A 23443-nucleotide genomic window follows, 5' to 3' on the forward strand; every position below is an offset into this window, starting at 1 on the left:
AATCACAATGACATACTGTACTACTTGACAGAACGCGCAATGTCCAATCCTGGTTTCTACAGACATGTTCCTTCAAAAATAAAAAAAACATTAAATCCTATGTATTCGAAAATTTGCAACTTTACTTTGTGGGCATGCACTGTATATATAAAGTGTAAAACAAGGAGACATGATGTAGAATTAACATTTGAGACTTTTTCCATATTTTTGTTTCTCAATTTGACATTTCATATAAGTTATCTAATACTTACATATTAAATTTCTCTGTTGTTACGTTATGTTTTTTTGCTATGGCTTTGTATGTGGTAGTGGAGAGGTATTGTGGCAGCCAGAGGGAGCCTTGGGCTCAGAGCAGCAGGAGCATGAGTCAGGAGGAGAGAAAAGTCAGAGACACAAACCGGTAAGTCAGACAAAGTAGAGGCTACACACAGTTATCATGACATCCACTTGCATTCAGTTAGAGAATCCATTTTTCGATACATTCACATTACTACATTTTACACTTACACTTGCCTGAGCAGAGCAGTGCAGAGGCTTCTTGGCCTGCACAGTGACATAGCAAACACTAGCAATTTAATATATTAGTATAATCGAAGGGCGAGAGGAAATCACAGGATTGTCAATCATAGTATTTGGTTGCATTGTTCTAAGATAGAAAAGTTAATACATTTTACCGTCGAAGTATATAAATGTGGCAGATGTACAGTAAACACTAATACTATTAACAAATCCAAATCCTGAATGCACTAAATGCAAGTGTAAAACAAAAAGTAAAACCCATCCCTCTCCCAATGTTATTGTTCAGGCCATGGTCCAGGCCCCAGGTGTCCTCATTTTTCACTTCTCACCATGACTCTTTCAACAGGAGGCAGAGCTTTCAGACCTTGGACTACTATCAGTACTCTCAGACACTGGACAGCTCCCTGTCAATCCAGGCCTTCTCCTGCTGGAATTCCTCACTCGAAAGGCAGACGTCTCAGACTGAAGCCTATTATCAGTGCTTACAGCCTTATTCCCACAGAAAGTACTCCGAACCCCCTGCTTACCAGTCAAGCCAGGCTCCTTCATCCACTCAGCATTTGGTTTCTGAGACAGCAGCATGTTACGCCCGTAGAGACAGATACACTCCATCCCTCCAAATACCTGAGAGACTTTCTGAACATCAGTGTAGAATGTAAGTAGCAAAGGAAATATGCATAGTATTATGAGGTAGAGTATTTAATGTCTTCTGAAAATTTCCCCAGGTATTAAGAGAATTGCATCTATATTTCCTCTGTTTTGAATTTGCCCTATAAGGTATATACTATAACTTTATTTGACACAAAGGGAAACAGCCTGAAGTTTAGCATGTGTTGATGTTCTTCTGATGCTGTTTATGTGAAAAGCAGGGATTTTAAAATGTGCTTGCTCAATTTATTTTCTCTCTCAAAGCTCCACTGAAGAAATCAGGCCATCTTTCATCCTCAGTCTTAGTCCAGATGAGGTAATGTTCCCCACAGTGGAACACTCAAATACCCATAAAGAGGAGCCTGGGTTGGCTTGTCATCCAGTCTCATCCTGCCTTAAAGTAAATGTTGAGACAGATAATGACACATCAGGTGCACGGAAGGAAAATAAAGATACAAAGAGCTGGAATATCCTCAGAAATGCAATAGAGGACGCTGTAGCTTCTGAAAGTCGATTAAAGTGGAAGAGACCTCTATCTGACCCCACTGAAGAGGCCTCTAGTGGAGGAGAAGATGGAGGCATACTTTACCAGCAATCTGTGTCTGAAATAACCAAAAATGGAAGGATAAATTTACCTCCCAGTGGTTTTATAACAAGATGGGAGACAAGCTGTGATGCACATCCGCCAAACCCGATGAGACATCTAGATGTGCAGGAAGAGGTGGAGCTGATAATGGATTCAGAAAATATGACTAAGGCAGGTAGAAGACAAATGTCAGAAGAACAGCATGGAAAGCACAACAGAGCAAATGGAGTTAAGTATAAAGAGAGAGGAGAAATGGATGCAGCCCCGCAAAACAAGACAAGATGGCCCAGTGAAATGGAAGGATTTCTACTGTTGGGCACCTCTGATAGTGCAAACGCTGGGCAGTTAGAAGCTAATGACCCTCAGTATAGACCTAATACACTCAAAGTTAAAGATGTTGAGTGTCCAATTGGCATTGAGAATAAAGAGATATCAGTAGGATATCATACTAGCAGTCCAAAAAATATCTCAGTATCTTTACAGAGGCGAAACCACAAGTTGCGCTCCTGCCACACTGAAAACCCTCAAACATTGAGTCAAACTGTGACTGAAACAGCAGAGAAGCACCACATAGAAGGAGCACTAGTGCAGTGTGTGCCCACCAGATTAGTCCTGGGTGACACCACTGCTGATAACCTGGACAGAACCACAGAGGAAAGAGTAGTTGTGTTGGAGTTTGGATTTGGAGTGGGAACAGAGAGCAGGACAAAGGCAGGCATTGAGGATAAGATGGAGACAGAACAGCCCCACTGTTCTGAATTCCAGCTAAGAAATAGACAGTGTGAGACGGATTATAGAGAAGTCAAAGAGTTATCTAGAAGAGACACTAAGCCAGGAGAGAGGAGGATAGACAGAGATGAGTCAGTGATGCCACTTGTGGACAGTGAAGATGAGAGTACATCTACAGGTAAATGGATGATTGGTGATGCATAATCTTTGTGACTATTAGGTGATTATTTTGATTTATGCCAGAGAGTAATTGAGAGATGTGTGGACGTAGACTCAGTTTTGAAAACAGTTTAAAAAAAATAAATAATAAATAAAGGATATGTAGATATGTGTGTATATACAGCTCTGAATAAATTAAGAGACCACTGCAAAATTATTAGTTTCTCTGATTTTACTATTTATAGGTATGTGTGTGAGTAAAATAAACATGTTTTGTTTTATTCTATAAACTGACATTTCTCCCAAACAAAAATTATTGTCCTTTAGAGCATTTATTTTCAGAAAATAAAAAGTGGTCAAAATAGCAAAAAAAAAAGTCAGACCTCAAATAATGCAACGAAAACAAGCTCATATTCATTTTTAAACAACACAATACTAATGTTTTAACTAAGGAAGAGTTTAGTTCTTGTAGGCCTCTCCAGTTCTCCATCTAACCATTAGACGACCAGGTGTTGGGTAAAGCTGAAAATTGGACTCATCAGATAAGATGACCTTACTCCAATCCTTATGGTTTTTTGCAAACCTCAGCCTGGCTCTTCTTTGCTTTGGGCTTTTTTCTAGCTTTACACGACTTGAGCCCTGCTCCTAGGAGCCTGTTTCAAACTGTTCTCGCCGTGCACTTCAACCCAACGGCCATTTGCCATTCTTTTTGTAGGTGACTTGATGTCATCCTACAGTTGCTGAGTCACATTCGAATGAGTTGACGGCCATCCTGGTCAGTGGAGAGTCGTTTTCACCCTCTGCCGGTCTGTAGCTTTGTTGTCCCCAATGTCTGCTGCTTGACCTTGTTCTTATGAACCGCCGTCTTAGAAATTTTAAGGAGGGAAGCATCCTGACGCTCACTGTACCTTTATGCCAGTAAATCTAGAATTGAACCCTTCTTTTCCTCAGTCAAAACTTTTCTTTTGGCATGGTTAATATTTTTTTTTTTTTTGATTCCAATTACTTTTGAGGTACTACTAGCGCTGTTTTTGTCATCCAGCTGGTCCTACTGCAAGAGGATAGTGATGTCCACAGCAGTGGTTTTTATACTTTTCCTCGTTAAATAAGATTTGGTTCAGGTGATCACCTAATCAGTACCTCATTAAGTCGAATGAGGTGTGCTTGTGTTGGAATTCAACAGACACTTGAATGGAATGGCTTTCATACATGTTGAGATGCTTATTTCAGAAAAATTTGCAGTGGTCTCTTAAATTTTTCCAGAGCTGTATATATATATATATATATATATATGTGTGTGTGTGTGTGTGTATGTATGTGTGTGTATGCGCGCACGCGCGTGTGTGTATGTATATAATGTATAATACTGTATCTGCATGACTCTCAAGTTTATGATGAATCTGACTATTACAGCATGTAGTTCAACTAATCACCACTAGAGTGTGCTAGAATACTTTTCTATGTACATACTTTGACCTACTGCAGCAGTAACTGCACTCCAGCAATACATACCAGTATCCATTTGTTAGGTCAACTAGTCACACAACGAAGTCATTAAGCCACAGGGTCTCTTTAAACAACTCAATCCATATTAATTCTACAATTTAAAGGGTTGAGAGACTAAAACAATTACTAAGAACTGCTCCTATGGTCAAAGTCAGAGTTCTAGGGCTGTATTACATTATTGAGGAGGGGTCTGTGGAGTGTCAGATTATGAATATGGAACCAGATACGGCACCACTACAGCATAGAATTTTATAAAGCTACACTTAATGTCAAAAGTGTACAACCACTCAGTTCATATGAAGTGATAAATTGAAATTTGCAACTTCATTTGTAGTTGAAGTGCAAATAATATATTTAAAAGTGCTCTATTTCAGTCCAGGAAATGCATGTAATTAATTTATTCTTAGCCTCAAATTAAAATTGTGTGGACTGTTTTTTGATTCCTAGTTTAGGAAAAACAGTACTAGGGGGTGCTATAGCATTTCAAGTTGTGCCAAAGTCTTGGTAGTGGCTCTCAGCCATCTTTTTTTTATTGGAGTGGCGGCGATGACAGAGCAGTGCTGAAGAGACTCAGCATTGATGAGAGATGTTGTGTGCCTGTTCACTTTACAGCCGCAGGAAGGGAGTCTCAGCTGCTGAGACAATGCTGAGTCAACTCACACACATACACATCTACAAACACGTACTCAGCAACACACACACACAAACACAAGTTGTGTAGAAACAAAATGTCAGTTTGATCTCTACTGTTGGCTGACCTTGTCCTGTCACACACTGCTTAGGTCTCATGCATACACTATGTAAGCGCCCATACGTGCTTACTCAAACACATGCCTGCATAACAGAGCGGGTTCATTGAGTCAGGATGTGTCTGAAAAGTGATGATCAGATAGAATTTTTCTTACCTCCTCCCTTTTAGAGGACTCAGCGAGAGAAAGGTGTCCCACGCCAGCGTTGTCCCTAGAGTGCGGAGCAAGAGGGTCAGGGTTCAAAGTGCCATGTCACAGTTGGAATTGCCAGCACCATAACAACGTACAAGTGAGTCTCTGTGGAGCAAAGTTAAAACTTTATGCCTCAGATATATTTTAACACTACTTTAGAACTTAGATGGCCTATTTGAGTACATAATGGCAGTAGGATGGGGCAAGGACATGGGGCAAGGACATGGGGCAAAGATCTAGTGAAATTTTGAGTTTTATAATTTTGTTCTTGTTGTCTACTGTTCTTAGACACTTTAATTAGGGAAAAAGTGTACCTTGCTGAGATTTATTTACTTGTCGTTTTATACAGAAATACTGATGTGTCTTTATTTTTCCCTGTTTTTATCTGGCTCCCACTCTACCTCTGTAATCCCTGTATGCGGAGGCAACAGTGTGTGCACAAACACAACAAAAAGTCCTGAAATTCAAATAACTGCTTTCAAAAGGATTAGGCTTCTATTGCCCCGATGCGCATAGAAATCAATCTGGCTTGTGTGAAACGGCATGCTGTCGGCGGTATTGCAGCATGCTGACAAGTGATAGGTCCCCACTGAGTCGTAAAGTTAAAAAAAAAAGTCCTGACACAGTAGTCCACGATACATATTGGCAGAAAAAGATGGAGGAAGGAAGGAAGGTGGAGAGGTGGAAGGTTGGCTGGAAGGTGTGGGAGAGCAATAGAGAAAGATGAAGTGAAAGCCGAAAGGGAGAATAGTGGGAGAGGCTGAAAGATGGAGGAGAAGAAGAGAGATAGAAAGAGGTGCAGGACTTCACTGTATTGCTACAATCAGCAGTAAACACACCAATCCATTTTCTCTCTCTCTCTCTCTCTCTTTCTCCCCTTATTCACTTTCTCAGTCTCTCCGGCACCCAGTGCTGGGCTACGGGCCATGGCCTGCCTTGGTTTTCTATCTATATCCTGTAGCACAGCACCCTGGGGGGGGGGGTTCATGACTTTGTCAGCAGGAAAACGGGTTGTGTTTACAGGGAATTGCGGAAGACTCTCCCCAGGGAGCTGAATCACAGAAATTCCTACCTACCGAGCCCACTGCTGACAACCATACAGATCTGTGTGCATACATAAACTCACACATGGTCTTTGCAGATCCTCAGAATACACAACATCAAATCTCTTACGTTGATTTCAAAGAACCCAAGTGCACGTGTGCGCACTTAGTTTTTTTGCATATAGAGATGTCACTTAGGTTATGAATAATGGAGATGTTTTAAAAAATTCGGAAAATGGGTAGGGTCAAAATTCATTGTCATTCCGGCAGTGTTTTTTTTTTTTTTTCATGAAAAATAAATAAGCATGAATGAGTTTGGGTGACTCTTGGGTGAGTGAGTGTGTGTCTGCGTCTGTGACCCTGTCCAAGCTTCAGGCAGACTTGTCAGACAAATTGTGTCTTGACTGTCTATGTTTTTGTCTGGGACGCAGTGCTGAAGGCTGAATAGGTGCACCAGTTCTTTCATCACATCCCTTTTCTTTTTCCTGCTCGTTCGGCTTCCCTTTTCACTTTTAACTTTAACTTTTTTTTTCCTTTTAGTGCCTTTTCCTTGCTCATCCACCTGCTTACCTGTTTGCTTTCTCAGCTTTCATTCACTCTCTCACAAATTGAGCATTATGTAACCAGCTCTAAACTTGAATGGGAATGATTAATTTAGGCTTGCATTCTTCTCTGTGTGAAAACTAATTATATGCAACTAGAACATTTTACTTAATTCAGCACACCTTTCTAAACCGGATTGCTATTTGTTAGGTTTTGATTTTGTATGTAACAAAACTGTCATGGATAATGAGAGTCTATATTCAAGTGCCTTCTGATGCTGCAGAATGAGTCCTTCTAATTCTACTCTTGCCTCTCTTTCGTTCTCTTGCCCTGACTGTCTGGCTGCATGCTGTTCACCTTTTCTGTTGTATAGACTGCTAATGGAAGCATCAGCGGGAGCAGCTCAAGAATAGTTCGGGCCCTAGCAAGCACTTTTGCTACTGGAAAAAACTCCTCCACAGTCCAGGACTGGACCCCATCTGCCATAAAACCAAACCTACCTACTTTCCAAACTAATTTACATCAGACTCCTCTGATCCCCTCCTTCGTCCTGAAGCAGAAGCATGAAGCACTTCGGCACCAAAAGGATAACACTCCTCCCAAAATCTGCCTATCCAGACGTCCTCCAAAATGGCAGCCACCTCGTTCCTCCCAAGAAAATGCAAGAGCAGGAGGAGTCAGTGAGAGGATGAGAATCAGGCCCAAAACTTCTGTTCCTGAAATCCCAGCTATACCCCCAGACCCACAGACCAGAACCAGTCCTTCACAGGAAACAGAAATGGTGTTAGAGGTACATACACACCCATACGTCCCGAAGCAAACTCAACAAAGGCGCACTAAGATGGGAGAAAGGGGCCATGAATCTGCCAGGAATGTTTCCAATCAGGCCCGAGCCTCTGTGACCTGCAAACCACCCGAGCACAAGCGGGCCAAATATGGGCCTGACCATGACACAGATGGGTCAAAAACAGCCCATGGATGGGCTAATACTGGTGAGCCCCAATCTAAAGCTGGCTATCTGACTGAAACCCTGACATCTGACGCCAGAGTAAAGGATTCTGGGAAGCTGAGCAAAGCTGAGAAGATGCAGATGCTTGAGAAGGCTGGGCAGGTCAAGACACTGGTGCTAACCATGGTGTATCAGGACGGAACCACTCAGTTAGACCCAGAACAGGTCAGCAGAGCTTGGGGACAGAAGGTCAGTATGATCCAGTAATTATAAGCAAGGAGCTGTCACAATCTTGAAATAGGATGGAGAAACAAGAGTGGAATTTATAAAGCAAACATGAATGTAAGTTTTGGAATTCAAAGCTTTTGCACAACATGCTACAGTTATCAAAAAGTGATATAATTTCTTAATATAAATTAAAGTTTTACATATAGCAGTAAAATAACATTTGTATCTGTAAAGAAAAAAAAGACTCACAAGCCTTGCCTTTTGCTTTTACCTTCCCAGTTGTTGTAAGATTAGTGTAAACTGTTTTCTCCCTTGGCTTACTGCTTCATTAACTGATTGCTCATGTTAATTTCCTTCCTTGATCCTTGATATAGAAGATCACTCCACCAGTGTGTGGCCTCCTCATACTGATGAAGAACGATCTGGACAGCAGCACACCAGAGGACTCTCTTGGGCCAAACAACAATCTGGTCTACTTAAAACTAGAGCAAACACCTGCATGGGCCCAACATCATACACATCAGAGCCAGGAGCTCTTTACCAGGTGTCAACTGTGTGTGTTTGTATGAGAGAGATATGAGAGTGAATATGATGATGAGTGTGAATTTTACATGTGACTTTACAGTACATCTATTTGCGCTTTTGCATCCATAAAAACAGCTTATGTATGTTATGTATGATGCGTGTGGGTGTGCGTGTGTGTGTGTGTCTCCCATAGAGATATGCTGCTACAGGTACTATCAAGATCTCAACTGGTGGTGTGCTATAAAGCCAAGGATCTGCTTCGTACAGCTCTGCAGTTTTACAAACGAGACCTCAACTGGAAACAAGGCATACCACACATACAAACATAACACACCAACATATGTTTTTCAGTATCAAATACTTAGGACTGAAAGGTGGCTGTTAAATTTTTGTGGTTTCTTTATTCCATTGAGTGCTGTCAACAAAATCGTCCAACGCACAAACAATTGGTGTGAAAATAAAACACTGGATGGATTTCAGTAATGGCGAGTTTTCACGGGAGAAAATGACTATCAAAACATTCACAGACTAAGTGTCTGTTTGCTGCAGAAGTATTAAACCACTCCTGCAGCAAACATTTTTAATCACTGTATTGTAATTTCCAAAATATTGGTTGCCAGTGTCCTATCAGTATACAGCATAGCGTACTACAGCATATTGAATACTGTTCAATGTCATATAGAGGTTTGTCTATGTCCTCTCTGTCCAGTGGCAGGCTGTCGTATCCAGGACCCACAGGTGTCAGGATGGCTACTGGATCCTGCATATCCCTCCTCTTGCTACCAGGATCTTCTCAATAAACACTGCAAAAGACCCACTACGTCACCTGCCCTGGGTACCAAGAAGGTTTGTTAAAATGTGAATTTATTGATACAAGTAGGAAAATTCTCTGCTAAGACAATAGGGTCACCTACGGAACAAATCCTTCGAGCTGGTTTCAATGTCTTGAAGGAAAGCATCGTGAACACTAGTCCGGGCCATCTGGTTGAAAGACACGTTAACAAGTCAGTACCTCACTGTGCTGTCCTAGTTAATAGAAAGTGACTGGAGTTTTCATTCAGAAATCTGTCCTCGGAGGGATAAAGAGGCCTCTAAGACACTTCATACTCCATGTAAGCACCCATTCCCTAGTACCTGGAATAACTATGCATCCCTGAACACAAGGAAGAAGTAAATCCACAAAATCTTCTTCCAGAAAGCAAGCTTTGTATAGTATGTTACTCCCCACCCACTCTCTTTTGCTGTTTTTGTTTGTCTGTCTCACTCTGTCTCACTCTGTTTGTCAGGTCATCTCAGGTCTCTCCTCACTCTACTGGCTTCATATGGAGCTATGCTCTAAACTTAAGGTGAGCAAATGCACATGCACATACACACACACAAACAAAATGCACCTGTACATCCAGTAGACACAGATTGTTTTACTGACTATTTGTGTGTCCAGAGCCAGGGGCTGTGGGACCTTTACTCAGACATGGAGCTGAACATGATTCCTGTCCTGGCAGGTGAGGACCACTTTATTCTTCTTAACAACCCTGAAGCAGTGCATTTGTGGAGAAAAAATATACTTGAATGTCCCTGACTAATTAAATGAAGTACCGGCTGTAACTGTTTTGTATGAGGACATTTAAGCATGTAGCATTGGCTGATTATATCCTCGATTTATACTTGACCATATGAATTTAAGTTGCTGCGTTAGTTGAAGCTGTGGCTGAGAGATAATACAAGAGTACAAACAATGATTGACAATGCTCTAATTCAGCAAATCTTGAACAAACTTCACTTTCATGTAACCCTGTTCTGTCATCTTAACATTCAGACTTTCTGCATGGAAAAGAACCCTATTTTAGTAGTTAAATCTAGTTTCAGTAGTTTACTGTTGAAAGTTTTGTGGATTAGTACTATAAATGTCTGCTTGTGTTGTTTCAGCCATGGAGAGCCATTGCATCCATGTGGACAAAGAAGCTCTTAAGAGAACTTCAGACCTACTTGGGGTAAGACAACACATCAATGCAGACAAACAAACCCTTGTGGTAATTTGAATATTATGGCTAAAGGATAATTGTTATTAATAAAAAGAGCAGAACAGTTTGTCTAAAAGACAAGAGTTTTTCATATGGCTGCTTGCAGAGTAGACAAACTTATCTCCCACAGCCAGGAGTTATCAGCATTTGCCTTGTGGTTAATGTTGATTTCCCACCAGAACACAACAATGGAACAGGAGCGGTGTACACAAATTCAAATTCTGCTCAGTGTGATTACAGATAGACAGGCTAGCTTTAAGTAATTTAATTTACCTCTAATTCACTGACTAGTTTTAAGTGAAATACTAGAATTTGTAACAATATTTTATGTACATTTCCTTTTTTAATGAATATTATATTTTTATAAATTTTTAATTCACAGAATCTGATATTTATTGAACAGTCTTCATATCTTCAGCTGACAGTCATATAATCAGAGGTATATAGCGAGCAGGAAATTAACTGGAATCGTAAAAGGAAGTTATGAAATAAGAATCTTGACATAAATCCTTGTTTTGTAAAGGGAAATGTGGTCTTCTATGTCAACAGACCTCATGGAGAAGCTCCGTTGGGAAACTTAGTTTTTGCCAGCCTCTGTATAGGTCTGATGTACGGGGTCAGCTCAGATTTGTACTGCATCATTCTTAAATGATTGCATTTTAGTCTAGCTGCTGAAACACAGCGCAGTGGAAAGCTGCTGTATTAATACAAATGGGAGCAAAACAGTGAGAGGATGTGAAAAACAGGAGACACACTGGGAAAAAGAGTGAAAGAAGGAAAGAAAAAGAGAATTTCTCTTTTTCTTCTTCAGGGTAGGATTAGTGAGGTGGTGGGTGGACGTCCTCCGGGGACCTGTCCTGTTTGCATGCAGATAAAAACTAATTCTGGAGACTACATTTGAGAGTGATCATAGACACACAAAGATAGATGCACAGATGTTTTGGACACACGCATGCTCAGAAATACACATGTTCATAATCAGGGTTGCGGGCAGTCATGGAGAAACACGCACTTAAACCCACTTACAACTCTTGCAAGCGCCAGCAGCAGTGTTGTAGTGGAGAGAGAGTCTTGGTATCTTGTCGCGTTACTATAAATAGGATGGAGAGTCTGTCTTTTTCCTTCAAGAGGCTGTGCCGCAACAAGGAGCATCGCTGTCTGCCTCTGCCAACATACACACATACTGAGGCACTGAAGTCTTTGCAGACTGCTGCAGAGTTGTGAGTGTGCTTGTGTTTTTGTAATATGTGCCTGTTGGCGCAGTCATGCATGTCCCCACTCTGTCGTGTTGGATTTCTTTTTATCTGAGTCGTCAAGTTCACCTGTCTGAACACCAAGCAGAGCATCCCTCTCGTCCGTCAGGTTGCGTCTTACAAACATGCTCACATGCTCTTTTGGCTTTTCGAACAGCATTATTAAAATTAAGTCAGACAAACGTTAATAAACCTCTGTCAGCTTCTGTCTGTGTTTTTCAGACATCACTATTCAGATCAGATTAAATAGATAAATTATATAAATCTTTTTGTAAAAATCTATAATGTCAGAATCAGAAAAAGTTAACATTTTTATGCAATGCCATGACTAATCTTAATGCTTTGATCCATGATATTGCCCTGCAATATTAGTTCCCTGCCTTACTGGCTGTGTGTGTGTGTGTGTGTGTGTGTGTGTGTGTGTGTGTGTGTGTGTGTGTGTGTGTGTGTGTGTGTGTGTGTGTGTGTGTGGGTGTGTGTGTGTGCGTGTGTGTGCGCGTGTGTGTGCGCGTTTGCGTGCGCGTGATTGTGTGTCAGACACAGTACTAAGGGGCTAGCATCCAATATTCATGAGGCAGTCTGGAGCCTGCTCTAGGCAGCGAGTGAGAGAGAAAGAAAAGTACATATTTTGGAATTTGTCTGACAGCTCCCCCACTTTTTCCTCTTTCCTCTCTCTTTCTCGCCTTCTCTGTCGCCTTATATCTACCCCACTGTTTGTCTTTCTTTCTCCATCCTCTTCTCCTTCATTGCTCTTTCTGCCATTGTCGTTTCCCCCGCCTCTGCCTATCATGCTGTCAAGTTCTGTTTTTCTAACTGTCTCAATCGCCTGACTGATGTCTGTTTGTTTCAAATGCCATTTTCTATCAAGGTCCAGCCCCAGCCTTCCCTGCTGCTCTTCAGTCCTAGCCTCTTTTTCTCACTGTCGCAGTTTTTTCCTCTCATCTTTTTTCCATCTACCCACTTAGGCATTGGCATCACATTTCAACTTTTTTCAACCATTTCACTTACAAATTTTCTCTGTTCCTCCTACGTTCCCCGATCTGTCACTCTATTACTCTTTCTGTCTGTTGTCTCTTATTTCGTCACCCCACCTCAACCTCCCCCCCCCTTTTGTTTTTCTATTCTTGTCCCTGATTCTCTTCCCTCGCTCTCTTGTTCGCCTGTCAAGTTGTTAAAAAATGTTTTCTACTTCACTCAGACATGTAATGAGCTGCTAGTGTGTGGGTGTCACCCCAGTCGTAAAACAAAAAACAACTTAAAAAAATTTTTTTTGGGCTGAATATTGTATGAGCAGGAATCTTTTTAACTGCCTGCCCTCCCTCCTTTACTCCCTTTTTACCCTCATTTACTCTTCATCTTCCTCATTTACTTTTCATCATTATCTCTGTCTCTCTGGGACTCAGCTTTTCGGTCTTCCTCTTTCATCAAGTGCCTCTACCTTTCACTCTGTTCTATCATTCTCTTTTTCTTTCCTCGCTTCCTTCCCTTTTTCCCTTCCCAAGTTCCTTCTCTCTCCTTTTTATCCTTCGTCACAGCCTCTCTCTTCCTTTCTTTTTATTTTCTTTTTTTCTTTTGATCATCTTTTGATCATTTTCCCTCTCCCTCTTACAAGCATTTCTTTTCCCTTCTCTTCATCTCTCTTGCTGTGTTTATCATGCTGTGTGTGTATATGTATATATATATGTATATGTATATGTATTTGTATATATATGTGTATATGTGTATATATATATATATATATATGTATATATGTATATGTACATATGTGTGTGTGTGTATATGTACATATGTGTGTGTATATGTACATATGTGTGTGTATATGTACATATATGTGTGTGTATATGTGTATATATGGGTGTGTTTTTCATAGTTTTTGTGTGTACGTGAGTGTGTGAAAGTTTCAGCTAATGCTGTTTGTCATATGTGTGTGATTTATATATGCATTAGACAGATTAACAGACTGCTTTGCCTTTGGCCATTGAAAGGATCGAGAAATTATTTGTTCGATAATTTTCTAATCTTGAAACGTTTTTGCCAAACAAACAGTCATTCAGCTCAGAAACTGTGTTATCCCATCAAAATGGCACAAATACATTGCTATTTCCTGACATTTTAATTGGCTTTGTATCTACTGAATGACAGACTTGCTAATCTGGGAAAAGTCTGACAAAGAAATGAAATATTGTAATGGAATGAAATGCTCATTGCTTAGTACCTGGTATGAAAGCAAATCATTTAAAAAATCTTTTGACATAATTTGCAAAGTTTAGATGCAGTAAACAGGGTAGTTTTAACGTTGCAATCATTCATCTTTATTTTTTTAAATAAGGAAATTAGTATTATATAAATATCAAAAAGAATCATTAATTATATAATTTTGCAAGTAAACACAACCTGACTGTGTTATGCACTCTTTGTCAAACAAGCTTCACATTTGGACCATTCAGCTAAGACATTAAAACCGGTAACTGGTTTTAATGTTGCGGCTGATCGGCGTACAGCCCCGGCCGTTTTTTGTTTTTTGTTAAACTTGAAGCATCAGCCACATCCGCCGCAAATGTTACAAAATTACATACATATTTTTGACTTATTGACAGAGGCATAGAGGAATGGGCTCTTCTGGTTCAATGAGTGCTAATTTGTATTCGTTGTTACATGCATTGAATTATTGGTTGGGTAACTGAAGGATGTTGATAGTCTGACATTGACCTTTAAACAGTCGGTAAGTACTTGTAGGCTAAGTATGCTTTTTGGTTCATGTAAAAACATGGGCCCAGTCTGATTTACCTTAACCCTCTGTCTCTGTCTGTCTGTCACTCTCCATCTCTGCCAGACTAAGATGAAGCAGTTGGAGCAGGAGGCCCACCGAGCAGCAGGGCAAATATTCCTGGTCACCAGCAACACTCAGCTACGAACAGTGTGTACCTTTGTTTGTACATCTGTGTGTCATGAGCATTGAATGTCCATTCTCCTGATCCTGTATTTTAGTAGTGCAAGGACTTAACCAGTTTCTGTGTGAAGATGTTTCAAATGTCTACAATGTGTTATAACCTCTCTTTCTGTATTGTATTTGAGTGTGTATACACAATATGTACTCTATGCCTGCATATGTTTCTATCTGTCTCTGTTGTGTGTTTGTTTCAATGTTATGGATTTGTGGATATTGTGGATTTACAATGTTTGAAGGTTCTTTTTGACAAGCTGCGCCTCCATGAGCGCTGCGAGAACAAGAAACTTCCCAAGACCATCAACAAACAGCAGCAGTCAACATCAGAAGCTGCAGTACGGCACAAACAGACACATAAATACAAAAACCCACAGACATATCAATTTGATCCTCAAATCTCCTTTAATCTAACAAACCAGCTCAATCTTATTTGAAATTCCGGTATGTGCACTGACACATTCACACAGATGAATCCAGAGGCAGACACATAAACACAAAGACACTTGCACACTCAGTTCATATCCTGGCACTCATTTGCTTCTTAGTATATGATAAACAATTGCCAAGTTAAGTACATACAAATCAATAGGTAGAAAGGCATCTTGCCAACTTATTCTCATTATCAAAATGTCACATTAGAGTGAAAGGGGAAAAAAAACCTAGTAGATTTGCCACAAAAGAAAAATTCAGTAACAGGATTGTTTTCAGATCTTCGTTCAAAATTGCTATTGAGCTCTTTGATAAACATTTTTTTCTCGTCCTTTCTCTCCGTCTTATTCTGTTGTAGTTGTCACAGCTTCAGGACTTGCACCCTCTGCCAAAGATCATTCTAGAGTACAGACAGGTTAGTCATGTTTTCAACTGCTTTTTATTCATGTGTCAGAATTGTCAAAAACATTTTTTAAATTAACGGTTTGCTTTATTAATTTCGAGCATCGGTCTTTTACCATCCAGATCACTTATGAGACAGTGTATGTTACAGACAATCAACTTACAAACAAAAGAGGACAATGATGTCTCAAACTGCTACCTTTGTTTTTACAGCAAAAATGTTTTTATTGTTACTCCCAGGTTCACAAAATCAAATCCACTTTTGTTGATGGGATTCTCTCATGCATGATGAGCAAGGTGAGCCTATAGCTGTTTAGAAAGTTATATAGATAAACTGTCAATCGAATGCCTAAAATGTAAAAAGTTGAGTGATTGTGTGTAAAACCAAAAGTTGAGAGGTTGCTGCAGGCTACATGGACTCAAAGATCCCACAGCTTTTGTTCTTATTTACTCATAGTTTGGTTATGCATTAGTGAACAAGGACATTGCTTGTATGCTACTAGACAAACCCCTCTTGCTGTATTGAACCGGCAGAGCAAAGATGTAGCTCTGTGTCTGATTGTCCTTCCACGTTGGCTTCGTTTGACTCTGTATGGGTGCAGCAGCTTGTGTTTGTCAATCTGTGATTACTCACATCTGCAAATGAGTCTGTCTGGCCATCTCTAGAAATGGTTGGCTTCTGATGGTGGTGATTCATTTGGTGATCTTTTGGACAATGCGGGCAACAATCCTAGCTAGAGCAGGGTGATGACAAAAAACAAATATTTTTTACTCATAATTAACGATGGTGGCAATTGGGTATGAGTAAATAAACGGGTATGTCATTTTATTTAAAAGTTTTACAGCCAATAAAGTGATTTTGTGCATATGTCATTAAGGTTACTAGGCTGTTAGGGTATATTTATAGGGTATATTTAGCTGTTTACACTGCAATCATCTCAAGAAACATTTTTGCCGAAAATTAATTTATTTGCTAAAGCAGGACATAAGCCAATGTTGGCCATAGTGTCCTAACTTTTCAGGTTAATAAATTTGGTTGCAACCAGATGTTGAGGTTTCAACACATAACAGAGGACCTGAGCAGAGAAGTGTTGTGTTACCTGCTTATGGCACCAGCATAACTGGCACCACAGTCTGCAAACAGCTTGATCAAACTGGGCGACAGGCAATCCCATGCCACTGTTGATGCCTGTGGGTTCAAAAGCAGAATCAGAGTCACGATGGGAATGAAGATCTCAGCTGTTGTTTTCAGGCTGACGTGGATGGGAATCAGCTATATGGAAACAGTACTTATCACACTCTCTTAAACATGTATACTCTGAAGAAAATGTTTAATTGTGATTCGCAAAATTGCTAATTTTTGTCTCTAAATGTTGCTGTGGTAGCATGTTGGATATGTCTATTTTCTACTGTATCTGATTTATTTATATCTGACTCTGTTGCATCTCTGCCTCTCTCAACAATTCACCAGAACTACATTTCCTCTACATGGTACCAGACAAGTGCTGTGACTGGGAGAATCTCCGCGAAACACCCAGTAAGTATATCCTGCCTACCATCTCTACAAATAGCCCTCTTTCTTAATTTCTTTGTCTGTGTTTTTTAAATATTTTAACTAGTTATATGAGTTGTTGAGTACTGGTAGCTGCTTCAGGCTCGGGCTGCCCTGCATGTGTTGTCAGCAGGAAAACAGTGCTGAGTTAGTGGAGCTGTCTGTGGTGCTGAACTGCAGGCAGAACCTGGGTGGAAAGTGGTTGCTGTTGCCATCCTGCAGGCCAGGATCATGCTTCCGTACATGCCTACAATACTCAAAACATAGTAAATTACAATAATGGAAACAGAAAAACTTGAGTGTAAGTATCAGTCAAAATTGGGCAAGTTAATGGCGAGTAGGATACATACAACTCAGGTTTACTTTTACTCAGGAAGAGAGGGATGCTCCTTTAATCTCTGTTTTGCCAATACACACTGAAACACTTCGATGTAAATGCATTATAATTTTGCAACTGTTCAAAGTCTTAAAACAAAAAGTAAATTTACTATTCGATTTTAAATCAAGTAACAACTAATGAAAGAACAGGTAAACCAAGAATCTTTTTGGTGCAAACTTTTAGTACTTGACATATTCCATAATCAGGGCCACAGACCCTTTGTTTGTTACTTAGTGTATTGAGATCTGATGCCTGGTTATGTTTACACCACACACACATATCCTCTGCTTGTTGGTGTGTAAGAGCGCAACAAAACAAAAGGAAGCTATATGGGTTTTCAACTCTGTGTATGAAACAGCAGGTTTTTATGTAGCCTTCAAAAACCTCAATATAATTTTAAATGAATGCTTTCTTTGTTTTCCTCATTTTCTATTTTGCTAGTCTGTCTCTTTTTTGCATTTGTCTGCCTTTTTACATATCTGTCTTACATAAGAAACCCTTTGATGAAACTGGCTACATAGTAATTACAAAAACATGCACACATTTAATACTAACTTCTTACTGGCAAGACATTGAGAGTTTAGATTTTTATATAAAAACAAGCTGGAGGTTTCTTTGAGCTGTCCAGAGGGGAGGAACAGGTGTGTGTCTGTGTCAGGTCAGTATTGAAAAATTCAGAATGAATAAGATTGTGTGTATTTCAGGAACACAATAAGTCTGGCTGATAGAGAGGGTGTAGAGTTGAACAGGCTTTATAGAGTCAGGAAAACAGTCCTACTGAAATATTTATAGTTCCTTGAGTGCAGACACACACACACACACACACACACACACACACTGAGAATAGCCAGGGCACAATAAGAGCTTAAATTTTAAAAGAAATATTTTTATCACATTTTTCTTTCTTATTGTCTTAATTTTTCCACATGTTTACTACTGCCACATGTTTACTACTACTGTGTCCCACAAACTCCATGTACTTATTTATAATACTTTCTTCCTTTTTTCAAAAAAGATCCATTCGTTTTCAATTTAATTTCCATTTGTGCCTCCAGGCATCCATCGGTTTCAGTTAAGCCGGGATGGTATGAAAATCAATTTTCACAGACTTCAAACTACGTTGATATAACTAACCCACCACAGTGAGCATGTACTACAATTTTATCAAAGTTACTTTGTTATCATGTGGTGCTGCAGTTGCAAGCAGAAAGTTGATACTTGTACCACAATGAAATGAATGAAAAAACAATGCTTAAAATTTATTTTAAAGCCTGTTGCAGGCTTTGAAAGTGATCAGCAGTAATGCTGATTATGTATGCATGTATGAAGTTTTTTGTTAATTGTCTAAAACATGCAAGACAACAAATGTTGTCCTTCATAATAGCAGTTTGGGAGAGGAGAGAAACCCAAGCCTGTCCCAGCTATGCGCCTGATTCAGACCTTGATCTAATCACCATGTAATTGGTCATAAAATCTTCTGAATTCTAACCCTGAAGTAAAACATAGGGATAGGCAGTCTACTCCGAGATTTAATTAAGCTCATAATGACCGAAGAAAAACTCGTCACATTTTACGGAAGAACTGAGTAATGTCTGTTACTTTCAGGGAAGTTGTTTACTGTTGTGTACTATGATTGAAGTTATCTGTATTTGTATAACCAGTATTTTGCCTTGAGTTTTAGTTTTGACTTTTATGTCAGCATAATATCTTCATATTTACAAGTACAAGCATTCAGTGTCTCAAAAGGCCTCTAAAATAGCATATAGAACATCAGAAAATGTAAAACAGTCCATTTTAACCCCTTTTTCAGATGTGTAATTACAGAGGTGTTTATGGGTTAGATGTTTAAAATAAAAAAAATATTAGTATGCTAATTAAATAATTAAATGAGTTCATGTAATGATCATCGAAAGTAACATGTTTGACAGGGCTGAGGTCACGGAGAACTATGTATTTCCCTTTTAGTCTCTCAGTCTATTACACATCCAGATGCAATGTGCTAAAGAATACATATATCAAAAACAGACCTCTACAAACAAATTCTTTGTCTCTTTTCTGCTTGTCAGCTTAGTTATCACCTTCCCCCTCCCTTTCTGTCTCTCACTCCCTCTCTCTACCTCCCCCCCAGTATGGGACGGTCGATAGCTCATTTCGGCATTACCCAGCCGTCAGGGTCCAGTGGTTCTGTCACTGAATACTGCTCTGTCTCACACACACACACACATACACACATACAACAGTGGAGACAACATTTCTAATCTCACTTAGCGATTTGCGACCAGTGTGAGCTACACATTGAATTGATCATGCTGCTACTGAGTGATATATGACTGTTGGGCAGCTGTGATTTAACACAGCTGTGTTCCCTCTGCTCTATGGCAATTCTGGGATTTGGCTAAGGATCCCACTAACTTTGTGGATGCTTGTATTGTCTTGGTGTTTGCATGCCACAAAGACAGTTGGTCTTTGACGTGCATTTGTGCTGTAGTTATAATTTGTTTCCAATGCAAGCGATATAGAACACAAACATGTAAGTTGGAAAATTAGCAGATTCAGCTCCAGGCATATTGTTTGATTTGTAGTAAAAATCATGTTTGATGGGAAGCATTGATTGCCGAGTGGTTCAGACGCATACTGTATACAATAACCACATCATCCCCTCTTCAATTCCAGTGACCTTTGCTGCATGTTGTCCCCCGTCTCTCTTCCCATGTGTCCTGCTGAGTTCTACTGTCACGGCCACTAAAGGTTAAAAATTTCAAAAATGGTCTTAAAAAAAGATTTGCTGATTATGTCTTGCTGAATAAGTGAGTAAACTAAATATTTTGAGGTACTAAGTGATGTGGTGTAATATAATTTTCTATAGTAGCAGGTTGAAGGGGGCCCTGCTTGATGCCCAAGAATGACACCAACTGTTCACATTACCTGCTTCTCTACTGCCACTGCAGAGTGCACCACTCACTCTTTTCATGTTCGAAATTAATTCTGGCTTATGTCAAATGTGGTTGTGGATTTTTGTTTGTATTCCGTAATTGTTTTTATTACACAGTAGCTTTCACTGTAGAGTAATGACTGAGAGACAACAACGAACAAGTAGTATGTTTGTGTGTTTCAGTAGGATAACAAAATTGTAACCAAAAAAAAAAAAGAGTTTAGCAGGTAAATGTTTTACAGATATCTATAGCTGAAATGGTTATTCAATAAATCAATCTATGGAAAATTAACTTGGAACTATTTTGATTAATCAATTCATTCAGTTTTTTTAAGCCAAAATCCTTAACACTCTCTGGTTGTAGCTTCTCAAATGTGAGGACTTGCTGGTTTTCTGTGTTTTACATCATTGTAAATTTCAAATATTTGGCCTTTAGACTGTTGGTTGGACAAAATAAAACATCAGAAGGCATCAAAATTAATTTTTCGCCTTTTTTGACATTTTACAGACTAAACACAAAAATTTGCAAATCCTTCAATAATGATATTGATATCCATTAATAGTGTGACATGAAGTCATTTTGCTAGCATGAAACCAGTGCAAATAAAATATGTGAAATGATAGCATTTTTATTTATATTTTGGCTTCTTTTTGTTATTTTGCTAACACTCTAAGCCCGAGCAAAGACTTATAATAAGCTTTACTTCTTACACCATCATCACTAACCATCAGTAAGGAATCCAACCAGTTTGACAACAATCCTACAAAGAGAGTGGTTAAAAAAGCCTAAAAATAATGAATAAAGTGATCCACAGAGGGAGAAGTGTGAGACATAACTGTTAAAATTTTCAGTTTAGTTTGTGACAGAGCATGGAGAGAACTTTTGCTCCTTGACTGATTGAAATTAAAAGATAATTTCATCATTAGTGAGCCAGAAGGGAGAGGACTCAACTCCCTCTAGTCTTTTTCTCTTCTTCCTCAAATTAAACTTATTATTCTAGCATATTAATTTAGTTCACTCATAATTATTCTCATCATAATGTGGAATGTAATGTGCCGGGAGTTAATTGTAGACTCACTCAGTGATCACTAACATCTCTCGTCCTGATGCTTTGAAGGGAAAAGGCTACAGTTTATAGAATAGTTTGGGGTTAAAGGAGAAATTGGAACTGTTCTGCCACTCACCACTCTGCACACACATACAGTACAGTTCATATACACACACATATATTCAAATGAAGAGTGTTACCTAGGGGTTTAGCTTTCATCTGTTGAGGGTTCAGTTGAGGTGAAGCCTGACTGCAGCAACAAAGGGAGACCTGAACAAAACCGGTGCAGCCATAAAACTGGTGCTGTTTAGTTTAAAGACCTGCAAGAAATGAGTCTCACTGCAGAGGGAAGTGGGGCTTCTCTACTCTGCCTCATCTGTTTTTATCTGCCAAAAGCAAACGTGTGCAGCCTGTGAGCCTCACCATGCCCGTGTGATTATTTCTGAGTTCGTTCGTTTCTTCTCCGTTTCATTGTCACGCTCTGTCCGAGACTATTTTTTCTCTCTTCACCCTTGCTATTTAACTATTTTTCTTTCTCAATTTGGATGTTTATCTCTCTCATCTCTCTCCTTGTGTACTTAACCATTTCCTTCTTGTTCTCTCCCTCTCTACATGCTTTATTTCTCTTTCCCTCAAATACTCATTCCCACACATTAACACTCTTAACAGAGTGATAGTGAAACCAACTGAAGCAAATAAGATTGAGCACTTAGAGGGGAAACAACATTCAGATTACTGGGTCCTAGATGCAGCGCACTGCCTTGTATCATCTGCCCTCTGATCTTCTTTCTCTCCCTAGCTTGTGCCTGAGTCCTTTAGGGCGCTCAAAGATTCATACACTCTTTCAACCCACAAGTACGTCCAACTCACTCACTCCCTAATGCAAATTCATGGAAAACAGATAGAAACATGCTGTTCTGCTGTCATTTTTGGGTTTAAAGCAAACCAATTACCTAGTGCTGTCAAAGGCTGAAGTACAGTGGGCTTAATTTCTCTAAATCATCTCCTTTTCACTCTTTACTACATTCTTTTTGTGTGTACGTCCTCCCACAGCAAAACATAATTCAACTTAGGGAATTGTACCTATAGTTTTTGCACATTTACCTCTGTCATCATAATTTAATGACTGTCTAGGTTACAATTGTATGGTACAATTATAACTCTAAACAAATCACATTCTTCTCATGTGATGTATGAAGCTATTTGTTTGGCAATACAGAAGAACACTGCTTTATTGCATTATTGATGTTAAGTACGTGTATTTTGTTTTATGATCGTTCAGTCGTGCCTATTCCCAAACTGCCAACTGAGTTTCCTTTAGGGCTTGTCAAGCAATTTAATGTTCATTTAAGATTGCAATGCATTTAGTCATTAAATGACGGTTTGTTTGTTGTTTGTTGTTGCAGTGTAAATGGAGATAATTTAGTAGTCTGTGTGTCTGTTTGTGTGTGTACATAATCAGGAATGCTTCTGAGTGTGCATAAAGACATGCATGTGTGTTTGTATGTGTGCACGGGCTGTGTGATGAGTCATTAAATTGGTGCAGTGTGATTAAATTATCTTACACCAGCACAGTGATTCAGTCGTCCCCATCTGTTTAACAAGGCATTACTCCTCTGAGACTCGCTGTATATCTCTGTGGGCCAGATTTACGTTGATGAAAGCGCAGGGCAAATTTGCTGTGCGCCTTTCATTCAATTTGTGCTCAAAATCTGTGTGTAATTAGTGCCAGATGCACTAATAAAGCCGTGTGAAGCACTTTCAATACCATTGGTCAAACCAATATTATCAATGTATATATACAGTATTAAAAGTAGGCAAATTGTTGTGCAGTCTACCAGGAATTTAGGGTGCATGCACAGCTATAAATATGCCAGGTCGGGAGGACAATACCAGTAATGTAGACCCATGTACTATGGACCTGCTCATGTACACCCTTATTAAATCATGGATCTGACTCCTAGTGCCAACCTGTCAGGTAAAAAGGTAGCTCATTACAATTCAGCTTCTTCATCAGGACGGTCGGAGCGATTCAGTTTCAGTGTCTTATTCAAGGACGCATTATCAGAATGGTGTTTGCAGACACAGGGCTTTAACCTGGTC

General features: G+C 39.5%; 2 protein-coding genes across 2 annotated transcripts in view; both read left to right on the top strand.

Annotated features, from left to right (window-relative positions):
- Positions 1 to 92: 92 nt before the first annotated feature.
- LOC120797716 lies at positions 93 to 2686 on the top strand. The gene is made up of 4 exons (XM_040141562.1): positions 93 to 400; positions 866 to 1174; positions 1432 to 1567; positions 2237 to 2686. Exons 1-4 carry the CDS (start codon positions 291 to 293, stop codon positions 2684 to 2686), a joined length of 1005 nt encoding a protein of 334 aa, XP_039997496.1. The 5' UTR covers positions 93 to 290.
- A 5222-nt stretch (positions 2687 to 7908) lies between these two features.
- poln (polymerase (DNA directed) nu) overlaps positions 7909 to 23443 on the top strand; it is a 52183-nt gene continuing 36648 nt past the window's right edge. Inside the window, exons 1-12 of the mRNA XM_040141563.1 lie at positions 7909 to 7965; positions 8226 to 8395; positions 8570 to 8682; positions 9086 to 9222; positions 9663 to 9722; positions 9818 to 9878; positions 10303 to 10367; positions 14484 to 14567; positions 14837 to 14932; positions 15385 to 15441; positions 15669 to 15725; positions 16900 to 16965. Of these exons, the coding sequence (XP_039997497.1) occupies positions 7960 to 7965; positions 8226 to 8395; positions 8570 to 8682; positions 9086 to 9222; positions 9663 to 9722; positions 9818 to 9878; positions 10303 to 10367; positions 14484 to 14567; positions 14837 to 14932; positions 15385 to 15441; positions 15669 to 15725; positions 16900 to 16965 (972 nt within the window). The 5' untranslated portion in view covers positions 7909 to 7959. The remainder of the gene's footprint in view (positions 7966 to 8225; positions 8396 to 8569; positions 8683 to 9085; positions 9223 to 9662; positions 9723 to 9817; positions 9879 to 10302; positions 10368 to 14483; positions 14568 to 14836; positions 14933 to 15384; positions 15442 to 15668; positions 15726 to 16899; positions 16966 to 23443) is intronic.

This window comes from Xiphias gladius, chromosome 12 (assembly GCF_016859285.1).
Source record: "Xiphias gladius isolate SHS-SW01 ecotype Sanya breed wild chromosome 12, ASM1685928v1, whole genome shotgun sequence".
Taxonomy (NCBI): Eukaryota; Metazoa; Chordata; class Actinopteri; order Istiophoriformes; family Xiphiidae; genus Xiphias; species Xiphias gladius.

Excerpts from the sequence above, each read along its gene's own strand:
- LOC120797716 (XM_040141562.1), top strand. The coding sequence starts at position 291 with ATGGCTTTGTATGTGGTAGTGGAGAGGTATTGTGGCAGCCAGAGGGAG. Across the intron at positions 1,175-1,431 it reads TCTGAACATCAGTGTAGAAT|CTCCACTGAAGAAATCAGGC; the intron begins GTAAGTAGCAAA and ends TCTCTCTCAAAG. Across the intron at positions 1,568-2,236 it reads CAGTCTCATCCTGCCTTAAA|AGGCGAAACCACAAGTTGCG; the intron begins GTAAATGTTGAG and ends GTATCTTTACAG.